At 42.4% G+C, this 13,289-nt stretch overlaps 1 protein-coding gene across 18 annotated transcripts in view; it reads right to left on the reverse strand.

The window, feature by feature from the left end:
- cacna1ab (calcium channel, voltage-dependent, P/Q type, alpha 1A subunit, b) overlaps positions 1 to 2,128 on the reverse strand; it is a 149,732-nt gene extending 147,604 nt beyond the window's left edge. For 17 of the 18 annotated variants that reach the window (XM_040045210.1, XM_040045209.1, XM_040045208.1 and 14 more), the window contains exon 1: positions 7 to 305. In XM_040045210.1, coding sequence (XP_039901144.1) covers positions 7 to 305 — 299 coding nt within the window. Of the gene's footprint in view, positions 1 to 6 lie in introns of all 18 variants that reach the window. The other variant, XM_040045198.1, reaches the window with a different exon arrangement.
- Between the last annotated feature and the right edge of the window lie 11,161 nt (positions 2,129 to 13,289).

Genomic DNA, 13,289 nt, shown 5'->3' on the forward strand with positions numbered 1-13,289 from the left:
GGATATGGCCATTCGGTGATCTTTTTGGCGTACTTCCTCACCACGTTGTCTTCGCTGAAGAGGAAGAGGGAGCGGTTGACCGTTAGGCAGCTCTGCCGGACGGGTATGGGGTTGTACAGGGCCATGGTCCGGGCTCTCTGGGCCATCGACTGCTTGTACATCCGCTGCGCTCCGGGGGGCCCCCCTTGCCTGCTGCCGCCACGGCCGGGGCCCCCTTGTCCGCCGGCACCCCCGCCACCACCGCCACCACCACCTCCTCCTCCTCCTCCATACCTGTTGGGTAGCTCGTCTCCAAAACGCGCCATTCTGCAGACACCAAACGCCAGAGGTTAGGAAGGTGCTGGGGGGGAACCTCAGAGTGACACCTCCACATGCCACCACCCCATCAGCCTCGGCTCCAAACACACATGCAGAATGGAGATGGGCTTTCTCTGGCTTATCTCGAGTCTCTTTTCTCCTTCTATCTCTGTCTCCTTCCCAGATCTTCAGCGCCGAGAAGATACCTCCATTTGTGATTGGAGAGGGAGGGAGGAGGGGGAGGAGGAGGAGGAGGAGAGGGGAGGGTGAAGAGGAGAGGGAGAGCGCACGGTGTCTGTGATCGTGTGTTTGGAATATGAATGGGAAACGGAGGGATGTATTTCTGGAATTTCTGGAAAATCAGTTCTCTTGTAGAAAAAGAAAAAAACTGATTTGTTTTAAGTTGTGGCCAGAAATTTGTGAGAAAAAAGGGAAAATCTTGTCACACAATCGGCGTTTTTCCCTCTAAGACATTCCGTTTTTTGTTGATGTTGTTTTTTGTTTGTTTGTTTGTGTTTATTTTTATTTATTTTTTTGGTTAGGAAAACCCTCTCCAAGAGCGAATCGCCTCTTGCTTTTCATCGGGCAAACAAAACACCGATCATCCTAGAATAATGCCATAAAGATGCATAGCTGTGCGTTTGAGTAAATATTGCGATCATCTCCACTAAGTAGGCTATCCTAGTTTGAGACTGCGTCTTTCCCCCCCTCTCTCACCAGCCTAGTGCATCTTGACAGGATCTGCAGTTGTCTTCCCCCCCTTCCCAAGTCCTCCTCCACCTCCTTTTTTCCCGGCGGTGATAAAAATAGAAATAGATACGAATGAAATTTTTAATAATTCATTTAATTTTGTGCCATAGATCTGCAACGTTTGATATGTCGCGGCAGAAAGTCCCGCTGCAGCCTCTCACTGCCACCACACTGCTACTCGGGTTACAAGCAAACGCCAGCCGAGGGGGGCTTCCCCAAAATCCGAGCCTGGTGACATTTGTTGATATTTGGTGATGGACGGTGCGGCATCCCTCCTCCCCCTCCTCCTCCGTCTTCTTCTTCTCCCCCCCTCCTCCTCACCGCCAAGGCGTCGGTCGCCGATTTTGGGCGTGATTGCACGCACTTGGAGAGGCAAAAAATAAAAAAATAAAAAATTATATAAAAAAACCGCTTTTAAAATACACCGGTCCTCAGCCCGCCAATTTATGTCTTTTCCCTGCGCCTCGCTTCGGAAAATAAAAAGAGTTGATGTAAATTAAAAGAAAAAAATAGTGTCCACAGCAATCATCTATAATCCAGTGTCGGGAGAACAAGAATCCCGGGCGAAAGGGATCCGGAGGAGCAGAAAAAGAGCGCTGGGGGAGGCAGCATCATCACCACCATCAATTCTTGGTCTGAAAACACGACGGTGGCGTTGCGGGTGTTCTGTAGCTGCAGCTCGCATCTTCTCCTCCGCCACCGGGCAGAAACTGTGTAAGATCCCCGCCCAGCAGCATCGCCCTCGAGGCTCCCCGAACCACAGAGAAGCGGCCAGCCCCGCAGAGCCAGAGCCCAGCGTCTGTTCTCTCTCTCTATCTCTCTATCTCCCTCTCTCTCTCTATCTCTCTCTCTAGGAGTCTCTCCCTATCGTTCTTTTTTTTTTTTTTTTACTTCTTTCCTCCCTCGACCCCCAAGGGGGACGTGAGGCAACGCGCAGTGGGTCCGGAGGCTGTATTTCCGTGGAGAACAGAAACACGACCAGCCGAGCGCTTCAGTGGCTCTCCTGAGTTTAGTCAGCCGTCGATGTTTAGCCGCGCGCTGAGCATCTGATCAGTCAAACGGGAACCGAGCGCCGCGCACATATCAGAGGCCAAGCCTTGCAGCGCACGACGCACGGCGCCTCCCCGGAGCCTCCCCCTCTCCAGCCCACTCCCCATAGCGCACGACGGAGATGTACGGGCGACACTTTTAGGTACGGCATCTCTCGCCTTAACTTTCAGCACAGTGAGTGAAAAACTTTAAGTGTGTGAAGATAAAATCAGGAAGGCCAAAAGACAGATTTCTGGAAGACTGATTTCCCACGAGCTTAAACACATGATAATCATGAAACCACCGCTGTTAGGATCACTGGAATTTACACATGCGGAAGGCTTCCATTGTCAGTAGCCAAGTGTCAAAAGCACCAACGGCGCAGTCCAATTCGCCTCGTTCACTGTTTACTCAAACCCAACCGGCTGAGCACAAGGTTTTGCCATGGGCACAGACGAGCTTGGGGCACATACAAGGAATTTATCTCCAGACAATTTCAGTCTAGCCTTCCAGCAAATAAAAGCAGGAGTCTTTCAGTATGTACAAAGATGATTATTATTTATTTCATTATCAAAAAAATTCTTATGCAACTACTTTTTACCCCCCCCCCCCACCCCACCCATCCAACTGTACAAACAATTATGTAATCCTGTACTAAGCCAAGTCTAACAATAAATTTAAACTCAAATGGACTTCCGCGGACAACAACAGCAAAAAAAAATCTACCGTGATTATGCTTTTTGTGGGCATGATACCTCTCATGTTGATTGCCAGGGGGAGAGCTGGGAATTTAGTGTTTGCTTTTTGTGAACGTACAGTTATTTTAAGGACAATTTGAAAGAGTTTTTATCTCCCTTCAATCCTCCCTTCCTCCAGGCCGTCTGTCAGTCTGGCTCTGGCATCTGAGTTGTCTTTGAAACGATTCAGCAATCTGTTTGCTTGGGCTAAACCAACCAAGCTGTCACCTCTCCAGAGCAGGAAAAAGAAGGAATTCCATTCAAAGTAATTTTTAAAGGTATTTTTTATTTATAGGTCTGTAAAGAAAATAAGGTGTTTGGTCACTTAAGCAATTTGATGCTATCCTTGGTCCTGAAATAGGCACTGACAAGCTTCCAAAGGCCTATTGGCGCTGTCCAAAGTTCTGAAACAACACTACAAAGCACCAGACTCCAGCCCAACTCCTTTGGAAGGAGATTACTGCTCAGGGTGGGTTAGTTACTGTACCTGCTGCCATCTGTTAAATACTGAGAACTATTTGCAAGTTCTGCTTGTTGTTTGTCTCCTTTGGCTGGTAACCACCCATCATTAGGAGGTCCGAATCTCTTCTAAAAACAAACAAAACAACAAACAAAACAACAACAACAACAACAACAACAAAACTGTCCGCGCAGAACTGAAAGTGGGCCATATGGTGTATTTTGGGGAAGATTATGAAGGCAAACGGTGAAAGCCTAAAAAGTCTCAGCAAACTTCAGGGAAGGGAATGCAACACAGTGGAGTTTAATTTTCTCCCGTGTGTGCCAATGCAGGACTGGTCATCATATGAAAATTACACGCAAGGAACTGAGTGTCAGCACTCTCGCTTGAGTTGGAGATTTTCACAGACTGGTGATATTAGGTAAGACAAACTAGCCAATTATGTTATCGAGAAAGGCAGAAATGATTGGTGCTACAGTTTAATGCAGCCATGTTCTAATCAAATGGAAACACTGCGAAACATAAAGTAAAAAGAGGAGCAGCGAGTCGGTGGACTTGTTCGGCCGTTCACGTGAAAGTATGGATCAGACTAAAATAAATCTCGTGAATAAATAAAATGCTACACATAAAACTCATTTATGTGTTTTTATCATAGTCCCTAAAGATTATTAAGTTATTTATTTTACTTCTAGCTTGATTGCAGTCTTACCCTGAGGTCATATAATGTATGTACACGCCACCAGCTGTAGGCTCCGAGTTATGCTAGTATTTCCAAGATGCCTTTTCAACGTCATAATGTCTGCATGACTGGATTTGCTCGTCATCTGCTTCCCGCAGACTGGCGGCTACTAACAGCGCGCGAGAGAGTGTGTGTCGGGAAGAGGTGGGTGGCGGTGGAGAAATGCTCGGGTGGGGTTGGGGCTGGTGGACAAGCCTGACTGTGATTTTGCGAAATCACGGAAACAACGCCGTGGGTCAGATGACACATGACACGCTGGCCTATCACTTATTCATGATGAGGACAGACGGAGCGGAAGGTTACGGCTGGACACTTTTTTAAAAAATATTTCTGCACTCTGGCATGTCTCGGTTACTGCTGCTGCTGCATGGCCATACAGCCCTTCCAGGCTGTACTCCTGCAAGTGTGTGTGTGTGTGTGTGTGGGTGAGTGTGTACGCGCTGCTGAGGGAGTGAGGCCCTGATGCGCAGCATTGTCATTCAGGGAGCGTTCACACAGGCTACCCCCGCAGGAAGCCCTGGCACCTCCCCCTTGAAATGACGACCCCCCTCACTCCCCTCACTCCCCCCCCCCCCCCGCCCGTTCTTTGATCTCACTCAGCAGGCCAAGGCAACAGAGCTGTGTGAGAAGAAGTAGAGAGAAAACAGCGAGGGATCAGGGCCCGTTCACGTTCTGATCAGAAAAAATGAAAACAGGGTATAATTAACTGAGAGCGCGGGCAGTGAGAGTTTTACACTAAAATTAGATTTACTTTGGAGCAGACATCGTGACAACTTGTCCGAGCGAGGTACTTGAGAAAAAACAAACAATTCTGCTTTATAAATGATTCATTCAACTGAATCTGAATATGAAGTGGTTCTCTTGAATGCAGACTGGAATTTTCATTCTAAATGATGGCAATCCAGACAGGCTGGACTGAAAAGATGTCCTCCATCATTGACTAAAGTAAAAGTTGAGTGTCAGGCCTCTGGAGCCAGCAGCAGTTCATTCTATTCATTGACTGCTGTAGCTGCAGGTGTAGTCACGTGGTAAAATATAAATAAAAACAGAATGCAATGATGTGCCAATCTCATGAACCCATATTTTATTCACAATCAAACATAGAAATCATATTAAAAACAGAATCATGTCAGCTTATATAATATGACATATTTCTTCTCCTTTGGCTGCTTGATTTGCAGCTCATCACAGTGGATCCAACCCTCTGCATATCTTTCTTCACTGCATTCATCAACCTGCTCTGAGGTCTTCCTCTTTTGTACCTCCTGCCTGGCAGCTCCTTCTTCAACGCCCAATTCTGGCTCACTGACTTCTCGTCCATGATGCCTATAGTATCTTTAACAGTAGCAGCTCTCTTTCCTGTCTTTTTGTCAGTGCCACTGTCTTCAAATTATATATCATAGCAGGTCTCACTGCTATCCCGTAACTCTCCTCTTCCCCTGTCCTATGCACTGTTTGTTACTTTGGATGGTCAGTTCCCGGTATATAAATTATTATCTTCACTATTTCTTCTTTTTGCACAATCACGTTTCCGTCTGTCTCCCTCTCAGTCACACACATGCTGTTTGTCATTTCTCTTCTCTTCAGAGCATACCTCCACCTCTACAGACTCTGTTCCACCTTCTGCAGATCACAATGCCTTCTGCAAAAATCATAGTCCACAGAGAATGCTGCCTGACCTCATCTGTAAGCCCATCCTATTCTCTAGATCCACAAAAACACAGTTTTTTTTTTATCTTCTCCTCTGTACTACTCCATCAACACTCCCAAAGCAAAAATCATATCTACAGTTCTCTTTCACAGCATGAACGCATACTGCTGCTCACTGATCGTCACCTCTCTTCTTTCTTCCTGGTGAACCTCTGCTTATCTTTACTTCTGAGAAACTCTGCCTCTCTGAGAGACTCTTTTTCATTCCCAGCTTATAGTTTTATTATTATTATTTTTAAATAAAATGTGTCTGTTTAAGCATCTGATAGGTTTTCTGTGTTCTATTGTGAATAAAACATGGATTTATGAGCGCTGTAATAGAGATTTCCAATTTTTTTGGAATAGGAGTTTGATATCACTTCCAAAGACCACCTCAAATGAAAACTATTTTGAATGCAGGAAGCACTCCTACTCACATGCTTTTTCCCCCCAGCATTGCTGCGTGTTAAAAGAGTCGAGTTGCTAAACTGGCCAGCCTGCAGTCCAAACTTGCCAGGCAATGAAAAAAAAAGGTTCCAAACTGAACAGGAAAATTTTTTATCACCCACCAAAATGTGAGAACGTTTACTTTTAAAAATTAAAGCAGAGCCTGTAAATGAATTCAGCTGCTTTGAGCTGCTCGGTGTCATATGCAGTAACATGCCTCATATATATCCATGGTGGTCCATTTAAATGATTGTTTTTTTTTAAAGTATAGTAAATAATTAGATTATTTAGAATTTTTTTTCCCATAGTATCATAATTTTGGTTTCCAAACATAGATTTAATGACAAAAACCTCAAAGCAGCTCTTATCCTAGTACATCATTAATGATTGTGACTTGAAACTTCCAGGTGTGAGTGCACTGTTATGGGACCATCAGGCAGGCTGGTGATAAAAACAACCTGCACAATCAGCAAACCTCTGCCCTGGATACTGAAAGCTTTGAAAAATGAAGCAACATTTACAGAGAAAAGAGAAACCAGAAGTGACAACGGGGTCTCTAACCAGCAAGAATGTAGGTTTAGTTTAATCATTTATTGTGTGTATTTGTGAACTCAGAGTACCATCCCAGCACACGATAAAGGGCTAAGAAACCTACTCTGTCACACACAGACACCCATCTACATGTGAAAGCAGTTATTGGCATCATTTCTAATAATCCTTCTTTGACCTTTAACTGATAATCTGCACACGTTCACCCACTGCAGGAGATTCTGACATGCAATAGTCCTGAAGTATACTTTGCCTTTTTACTCTGGCAGGAAACCTGAAACACAGTTAAAACTGGTGTGCTGTGAAAAGCTTCTGAAATGCTATCAAATATGGCTGGTACTTCTGGAATTAAAGATCTACTCAATTATTGGTATCTTGTAGATGGGAAACAACAGGGTTGGGTTGTTGTGTTGTTTTTAAATCATCCCGTTTTAGATGATAAGCACACTTTTAAAAAGAAATAACTACAGCACAGAAAGCCTGTTTATTTTGCTTCCTACTGTATAGTAGCCGTGCAGCACTCAAATTATGAACAAAGATTGAGACCAGCAGAAGAACTTTGATATATATATAATATAATAATATGTCTTATAGGATGTGGTGGAGACCAAACACAGAGATAAAACAGGATGATAACTCAGAGCAGTTGTTTTGTTGCAAACTTGTATGTCTGCATGCCAGGAAGCAACAAAAGGGATTCTTCTGCACTGATTTTGTTCTGCAGACTTAACCATGGGCACACACACACACACACACACACGGAAAACCAAACAGAACAAAAATGAAGATGCTTCACACAACGTGTCAGGTGATAAAGAGAAGCGTTTTGTAACATTTGGTCACATGGTGCTACATAATTTAAGAGCCTGTCTGAGGACATGTCAGCTCTCAGTGCTCTGGATTACTGTGAATGTGAAAGTGTGTGTGCATGAAAGAAAGAATAGTGATTGCGCATGTGTGTGTGCATGTGGCGTTGGTAGGGGCTTCTGCAGAAAGATAGGCAGAGAGAGATATAGAGAGCTGATGTAGCGTCCAAGCTAATTAGATGATTGCTCTTTTTTTTGGCTCGTTCTCATGGCGACTCAACCTGTATTAACTGATTGGCTGGTTAATGGAAGTGAGGAGGAAGATGAGTGTGCTAGTCTCAGCTAATGGGCCCGACTCTGGCGTGTGGAGTAAGCATTCCAGTCTAGGAATCAGCACTATGAGACAAGTACAAAGAAATAAAGGGAGGGAGTGAAAGCAGCAGAAAAGAGATGCCTGAGATCAGAAGGACCTGACTGTGAGCGGCGTTTTTTTTTACATTTTATATTTAAATGCAGTGTAAAACAGACTTTGTATACCATCAGGACTAAACATGAGCATAATTCTACATTTTCTGCATCAATACCCGAATGCACATCAATTCCCATGTCGTTGTAAGGCATACAGTTTACACTAATGAGATTTTACATCATCGGTTCATTCAGTGCTATTATGCACAGCTCAGTATGTTTGCAAATATTCTCTGACTTAAGAGAGAATAGTTCAGAATGAAGAAAGAATTTTAGTGAAGTGAACACGAACCAGGTTTTGTGGTAATCATGGTGATCTAGCCACCTTTGTGATGTTAGGCTCAACATACCCAGCTAAGATGTTTCTCACTTTGCATTGCTTCCAAATGCAGGACAGGAGGCAATATACCAAACAAATAATAATAACAAGATTCAGGTACAGCAAACACGTCTGAAGAGTAAAAAAACAAACAAACAAACAAAAAAAGGCAAAATACTGGGAACACAGAAGTCTTAAAAGAAATCAGCAAGGAAAATATAAAATTATATTAATTTAACCAAACAAAGGGCATATTCTCCAAAACAACTACAGAAAGACTTTTACAAAACTCTTTATATGATCTAGTATAAACATTTTTTTAACTGTTATCTGGTTAAACAAAGAAAAAAAGCTGCAATTTTTTCTTGTTTTACCTTGAATCAAAGGCAGGTTTTAAAAATCTAAAAGTCTTTGTTTTTGTTTGTAAAATCTAGTTATAAAAACTCTTCTTCATAACTAGATCAAAACAAAATGATGTTTTTCATGCTTAAACGTACATTTTTTCCTGTAAATAAATATTCTGTGTATTGCATTCTTCCTATTTACTTCATTTTCTTGCTGGCATATATTTATTCTTATTACTTTGGTTGTTGTCAGTTAAAAATAATGTCTGGCATAAAAAATCAATACCATAATCATTAATCTCTGTCTCTCTGTCTTTTTAAATGTAACATTTAAAGCCTATTTTTGTTTAAGTCTTTGTATCTTTTGTTGGCAGGTGTTTGAATACTGCAGGTTTATGATGTAAAAGCCTTTTCAAATATAATAACATATTCCACGAGAACAATCAATCCTTACTCACGCAGTCATGTGAAAATGAAAGCAAACCCTCCTTGAGTTCAAAGGTTTTATCAGGATATAATTCAGTTCAGTTTATCTATATAGCACCAAATCACAACAACATTCGCCTCAAGGTGCTAATAAAATGAAATTAATTTTGTCCTTGTCTTAAAATTAGGTTAATTCAACCACAGATGAACAACAACATGTAATATACACCACTGTCATTGTTTATTCAAAACAAAAGAAGCAAAAATGCATTTCCAGAAATACACCCTTACTGCTTACATAAGTACCAGGTGCTGCTAATCAAACACACCTGTATAAAAGCAGAAATGTTGGCAGTTTGCTGGTTTGGTGCATTCAGGCAAAACAAAGCCAAGGAGCAAAAACATCTGCAATGATCGTAGAGAAGCAACTGTTGCTGTCCACCAATCAGGGAAGGGTTATAAGGGCATTTCTAAACAATCCAAAGTCCATCATTCTACAGCTAGACAGACTATTCACAAGATAGGAAACATTCAACATGCTTGCTAATCCCTTTAGATATACTACATCACAGCACATATCCCCCAAAGTAAGACCGTGCAGTGCTCTGAGAAAGTGCAAAAGCTGCATCGAAGACTCAACAAGCCTCGGTTAGGATCGTAAATGTTGAAGTTCATGACTTGGATTGTTTGGAAATCCCACCAGGACAAAGCATCTTCTCTCTAAAAAGAACATAGCATGCCTTAGGTTTGCAAAGTTGCATCTAAACAAACCACAAGATTTCTGGACAAATGTCCGTTGGACAGATGAGACTAAAGTGGAGATGCTTGTTTATAATGCACAACACAGCAGATCAACACAAAGACCCCATACCATCCACCAGCAAATCTACAACAGAATTGCTTTAAAAAGACTCAAGATGTTACAATGGACCTCAACGTGACTGCAACCCCGAGGTGAGACCAGAAGAGCCTGCAAACCTCAGTGACTCAGTGGACCAGAACTCCTCCACAGTGACCTGAGAGTCTGATAAAGTCACACAGAAAACAGTTGCTTTAAATCACTGCTGCTAAAAGTGGTTCTATAAGCTACAATCATAGGCTGTACTTAAACTCACACACTACTTCTGCATTTTCACAAAGCTTTCGGGTAAAAACAAACAAACAAACAGTCCTAATTTTAGTGCAGCACAATATGTTGAAACTGAGTGATGGCCAAAGGAAAGGCAAGTCAAGGATGTCAGGTCCATATGGCCACAATATCCAATATCCACCAAGGGGCTATAATATCAAGTTGGATAAATGTCAAATCACTCCAATAAATATGCTTCATTAGAGAAATGGCCACACATAGCTTACACAGGTGAAGACAAATAGTTTGGAGAAAGAGTAAATACAGAATTTACCCTGAACTCATGCCATTTGAAATGGAATTGCAGTCCATCGTCATGCGTAACATCCCGTCAGTGTTCTTTGAGTTTATTCTGTTACTTTAGATGATGTATAAGTGGAGGAAATGCGATTAATCATTTCAAAGAGGCTGTCATGTGAGATCCGCTGCTCCTCGCTGCGAGTGAGTGAGTAAATTATGACTCCCAATACACTGACTGATAAGAAGAAGAAGAACACATCCAGGACAGTGATAATATCCAGTGCTGCTCTCCCCTCATGCATCTTGCTCATGTCCAAAAGCAACTGTGCAATTTGGGTGATAGGGAGGGTTTTTGAGTTTGTTTCATTAGAAAGGAGAGTGGGGCAGTGAAGAGGAGAAGGGATGGGCGCATAGAAAGAAAGAAAATGCACAAAACGCATGTTGATAATCTGCCATGACATACAGTGGCTTGCAAAAGTATTCGTCCCCTTGAACTTTCTCATATTTTGTCACATTACAGCCACAAACATGAATCAATTTTATTGGAATTCCATGTGAAAGACCAACACAAAGTGGTGTACACGTGAGAAGTGGAACGAAAATCAGACATGATTCCAAACATTTTTTACAAATAAATAACTGAAAAGTGGGGTGTGCGTAATTATTCAGCCCCCTGAGTCAATACTTTGTAGAACCACCTTTTGCTGCAATTACAGCTGCCAGTCTTTTAGGGTGTGTCTCTACCAGCTTTGCACATCTACAGACTAAAATCTTTGCCCATTCTTCTTTGCAAAACAGCTCCAGCTCAGTCAGATTAGATGAACAGCGTTTGTGAACAGCAGTTTTCGCCACAGATTCTCGATTGGATTTAGATCTGGACTTTGACTGGGTCATTCTAACACATGGATATGTTTTGTTTTAAACCATCCCATTGTTGCCCTGGCTTTATGTTTAGGGTCGTTGTCCTGGTGGAAGGTGAACCTCCGCCCCAGTCTCAAGTCTTTTGCAGACTCCAAGAGGTTTTCTTCCAAGATTGCCCTGTATTTGGCTCCATCCATCTTCCCATCAACTCTGACCAGCTTCCCTGTCCCTGCTGAAGAGAAGCACCCCTAGAGCATGATGCTGCCACCACCATATTTGACAGTGGGGATGGTGTGTTCAGAGTGATGTGCAGTGTTAGTTTTCCGCCACACATAGCGTTTTGCATTTTGGCCAAAAAGTTCCATTTTGGTCTCATCTGACCAGAGCACCTTCTTCCACATGTTTGCTGTGTCCCCCACATGGCTGCAAACGGGACTTCTTATGGTTTTCTGTTAACAATGGCTTTCTTCTTGCCACTCTTCCATAAAGGCCAACTTTGTGCAGTGCACGACTAATAGTTGTCCTATGGACAGATTCCCCCACCTGAGCTGTAGATCTCTGCAGCTCGTCCAGAGTCACCATGGGCCTCTTGGCTGCATTTCTGATCAGCGTTCTCCTTGTTCGGCTTGTGAGTTTAGGTGGACGGCCTTGTCTTGGCAGGTTTACAGTTGTGCCATACTCCTTCCATTTCTGAATGATCACTTGAACAGTGCTCCGTGGGATGTTCAAGGCTTAGGAAATCTTTGTGTAGCCTAAGCCTGCTTTAAATTTCTCAGTAACTTTATCCCTTCATGGTGTTGTTGCTCCCAATATTCTCTTAGACAACCTCTGAGGCCGTCACAGAGCAGCTGTACTTGTACTGACATTAGATGGCACATAGGTGCACTCTATTTACTCATTAGCACTCATCAGGCAATGTCTATGGGCAACTGACTGCACTCAGACCAAAGGGGACTGAATAATTACACACACCCCACTTTGCAGTTGTTTATTTGTAAAAAATGTTTGGAATCATGTATGATTTTCGTTCCACTTCTCACGTGTACACCACTTTGTATTAAGATAAGATAAGATAAGATAACTCTTTATTGTCATTGCACAGTCATACATAGTACAATAGTACAATGAGATTGGAAAACTGTCCTACTACGGTACATATAACACAACATGACACGATATGACACAACGCAACACAAACAACACAACACAGTATATTAACTTAGTAATAAAAAAAAAAGAAGAATAAGTGTATGTGTATTGCACACTGTTATTATTGCACATTATTGGTCTTTAATGTGGAATTCCAATAAAATTGATTCATGTTTGTGGCTGTAATGTGACAAAATGTGGGAAAGTTCAAGGGGGCTGAATACTTTTGCAAGTCACTGTATGTATTTTGTAACACAGAAGGTGATGAAGCAGGGGAAGACAGAGCAAGATGAAAAGGTAGATGGATGGAGTTATATAACCAAAGTGGGTCAGCTCAGAGTTCAGTGTGAATTTAATATCTTACCACACGCTAATGGGACATGTTTATACAGTCCAGAATGAAAGACTGACGCTGAGAGACGGCAAGAATCCACTTAACTACAAAGCCTGCTGCAGACAGCTACTCCTAATTTCATGCATACATGTAATTGGCTATTTCCCGGCACCTCTGATATAAAGTCACTGAGAAACTCTGTGTAATAATCCTAACTCTCTGTGGCAGAAAACTGCAGTTTTGTATATGTTTAAATTGAAGTAACCATATTAAAATATATGTGCTCATGCATTACTATGTAAAGAAATATATTTGTCTGCTTAAAGACGGGTTTTGATTTCATTTATTTACTAAAACAACATCCTTTTGGTTTGTTGCCTCAGGACAAAACTGCAGTGAAGCCACTTTTCCTGGGGGCAATAGCTAAAGCTGTGGTTCTCTGCTCTTGTTCTGGGGACTGTTTGGGGTTCTTCCTTGCTCCAAGACATTTGTTATCAGGCACTTGGAGGATTTAAC

This window comes from Simochromis diagramma, unplaced genomic scaffold (assembly GCF_900408965.1).
Source record: "Simochromis diagramma unplaced genomic scaffold, fSimDia1.1 OVJJ01000610.1, whole genome shotgun sequence".
NCBI classification, from domain to species: Eukaryota; Metazoa; Chordata; class Actinopteri; order Cichliformes; family Cichlidae; genus Simochromis; species Simochromis diagramma.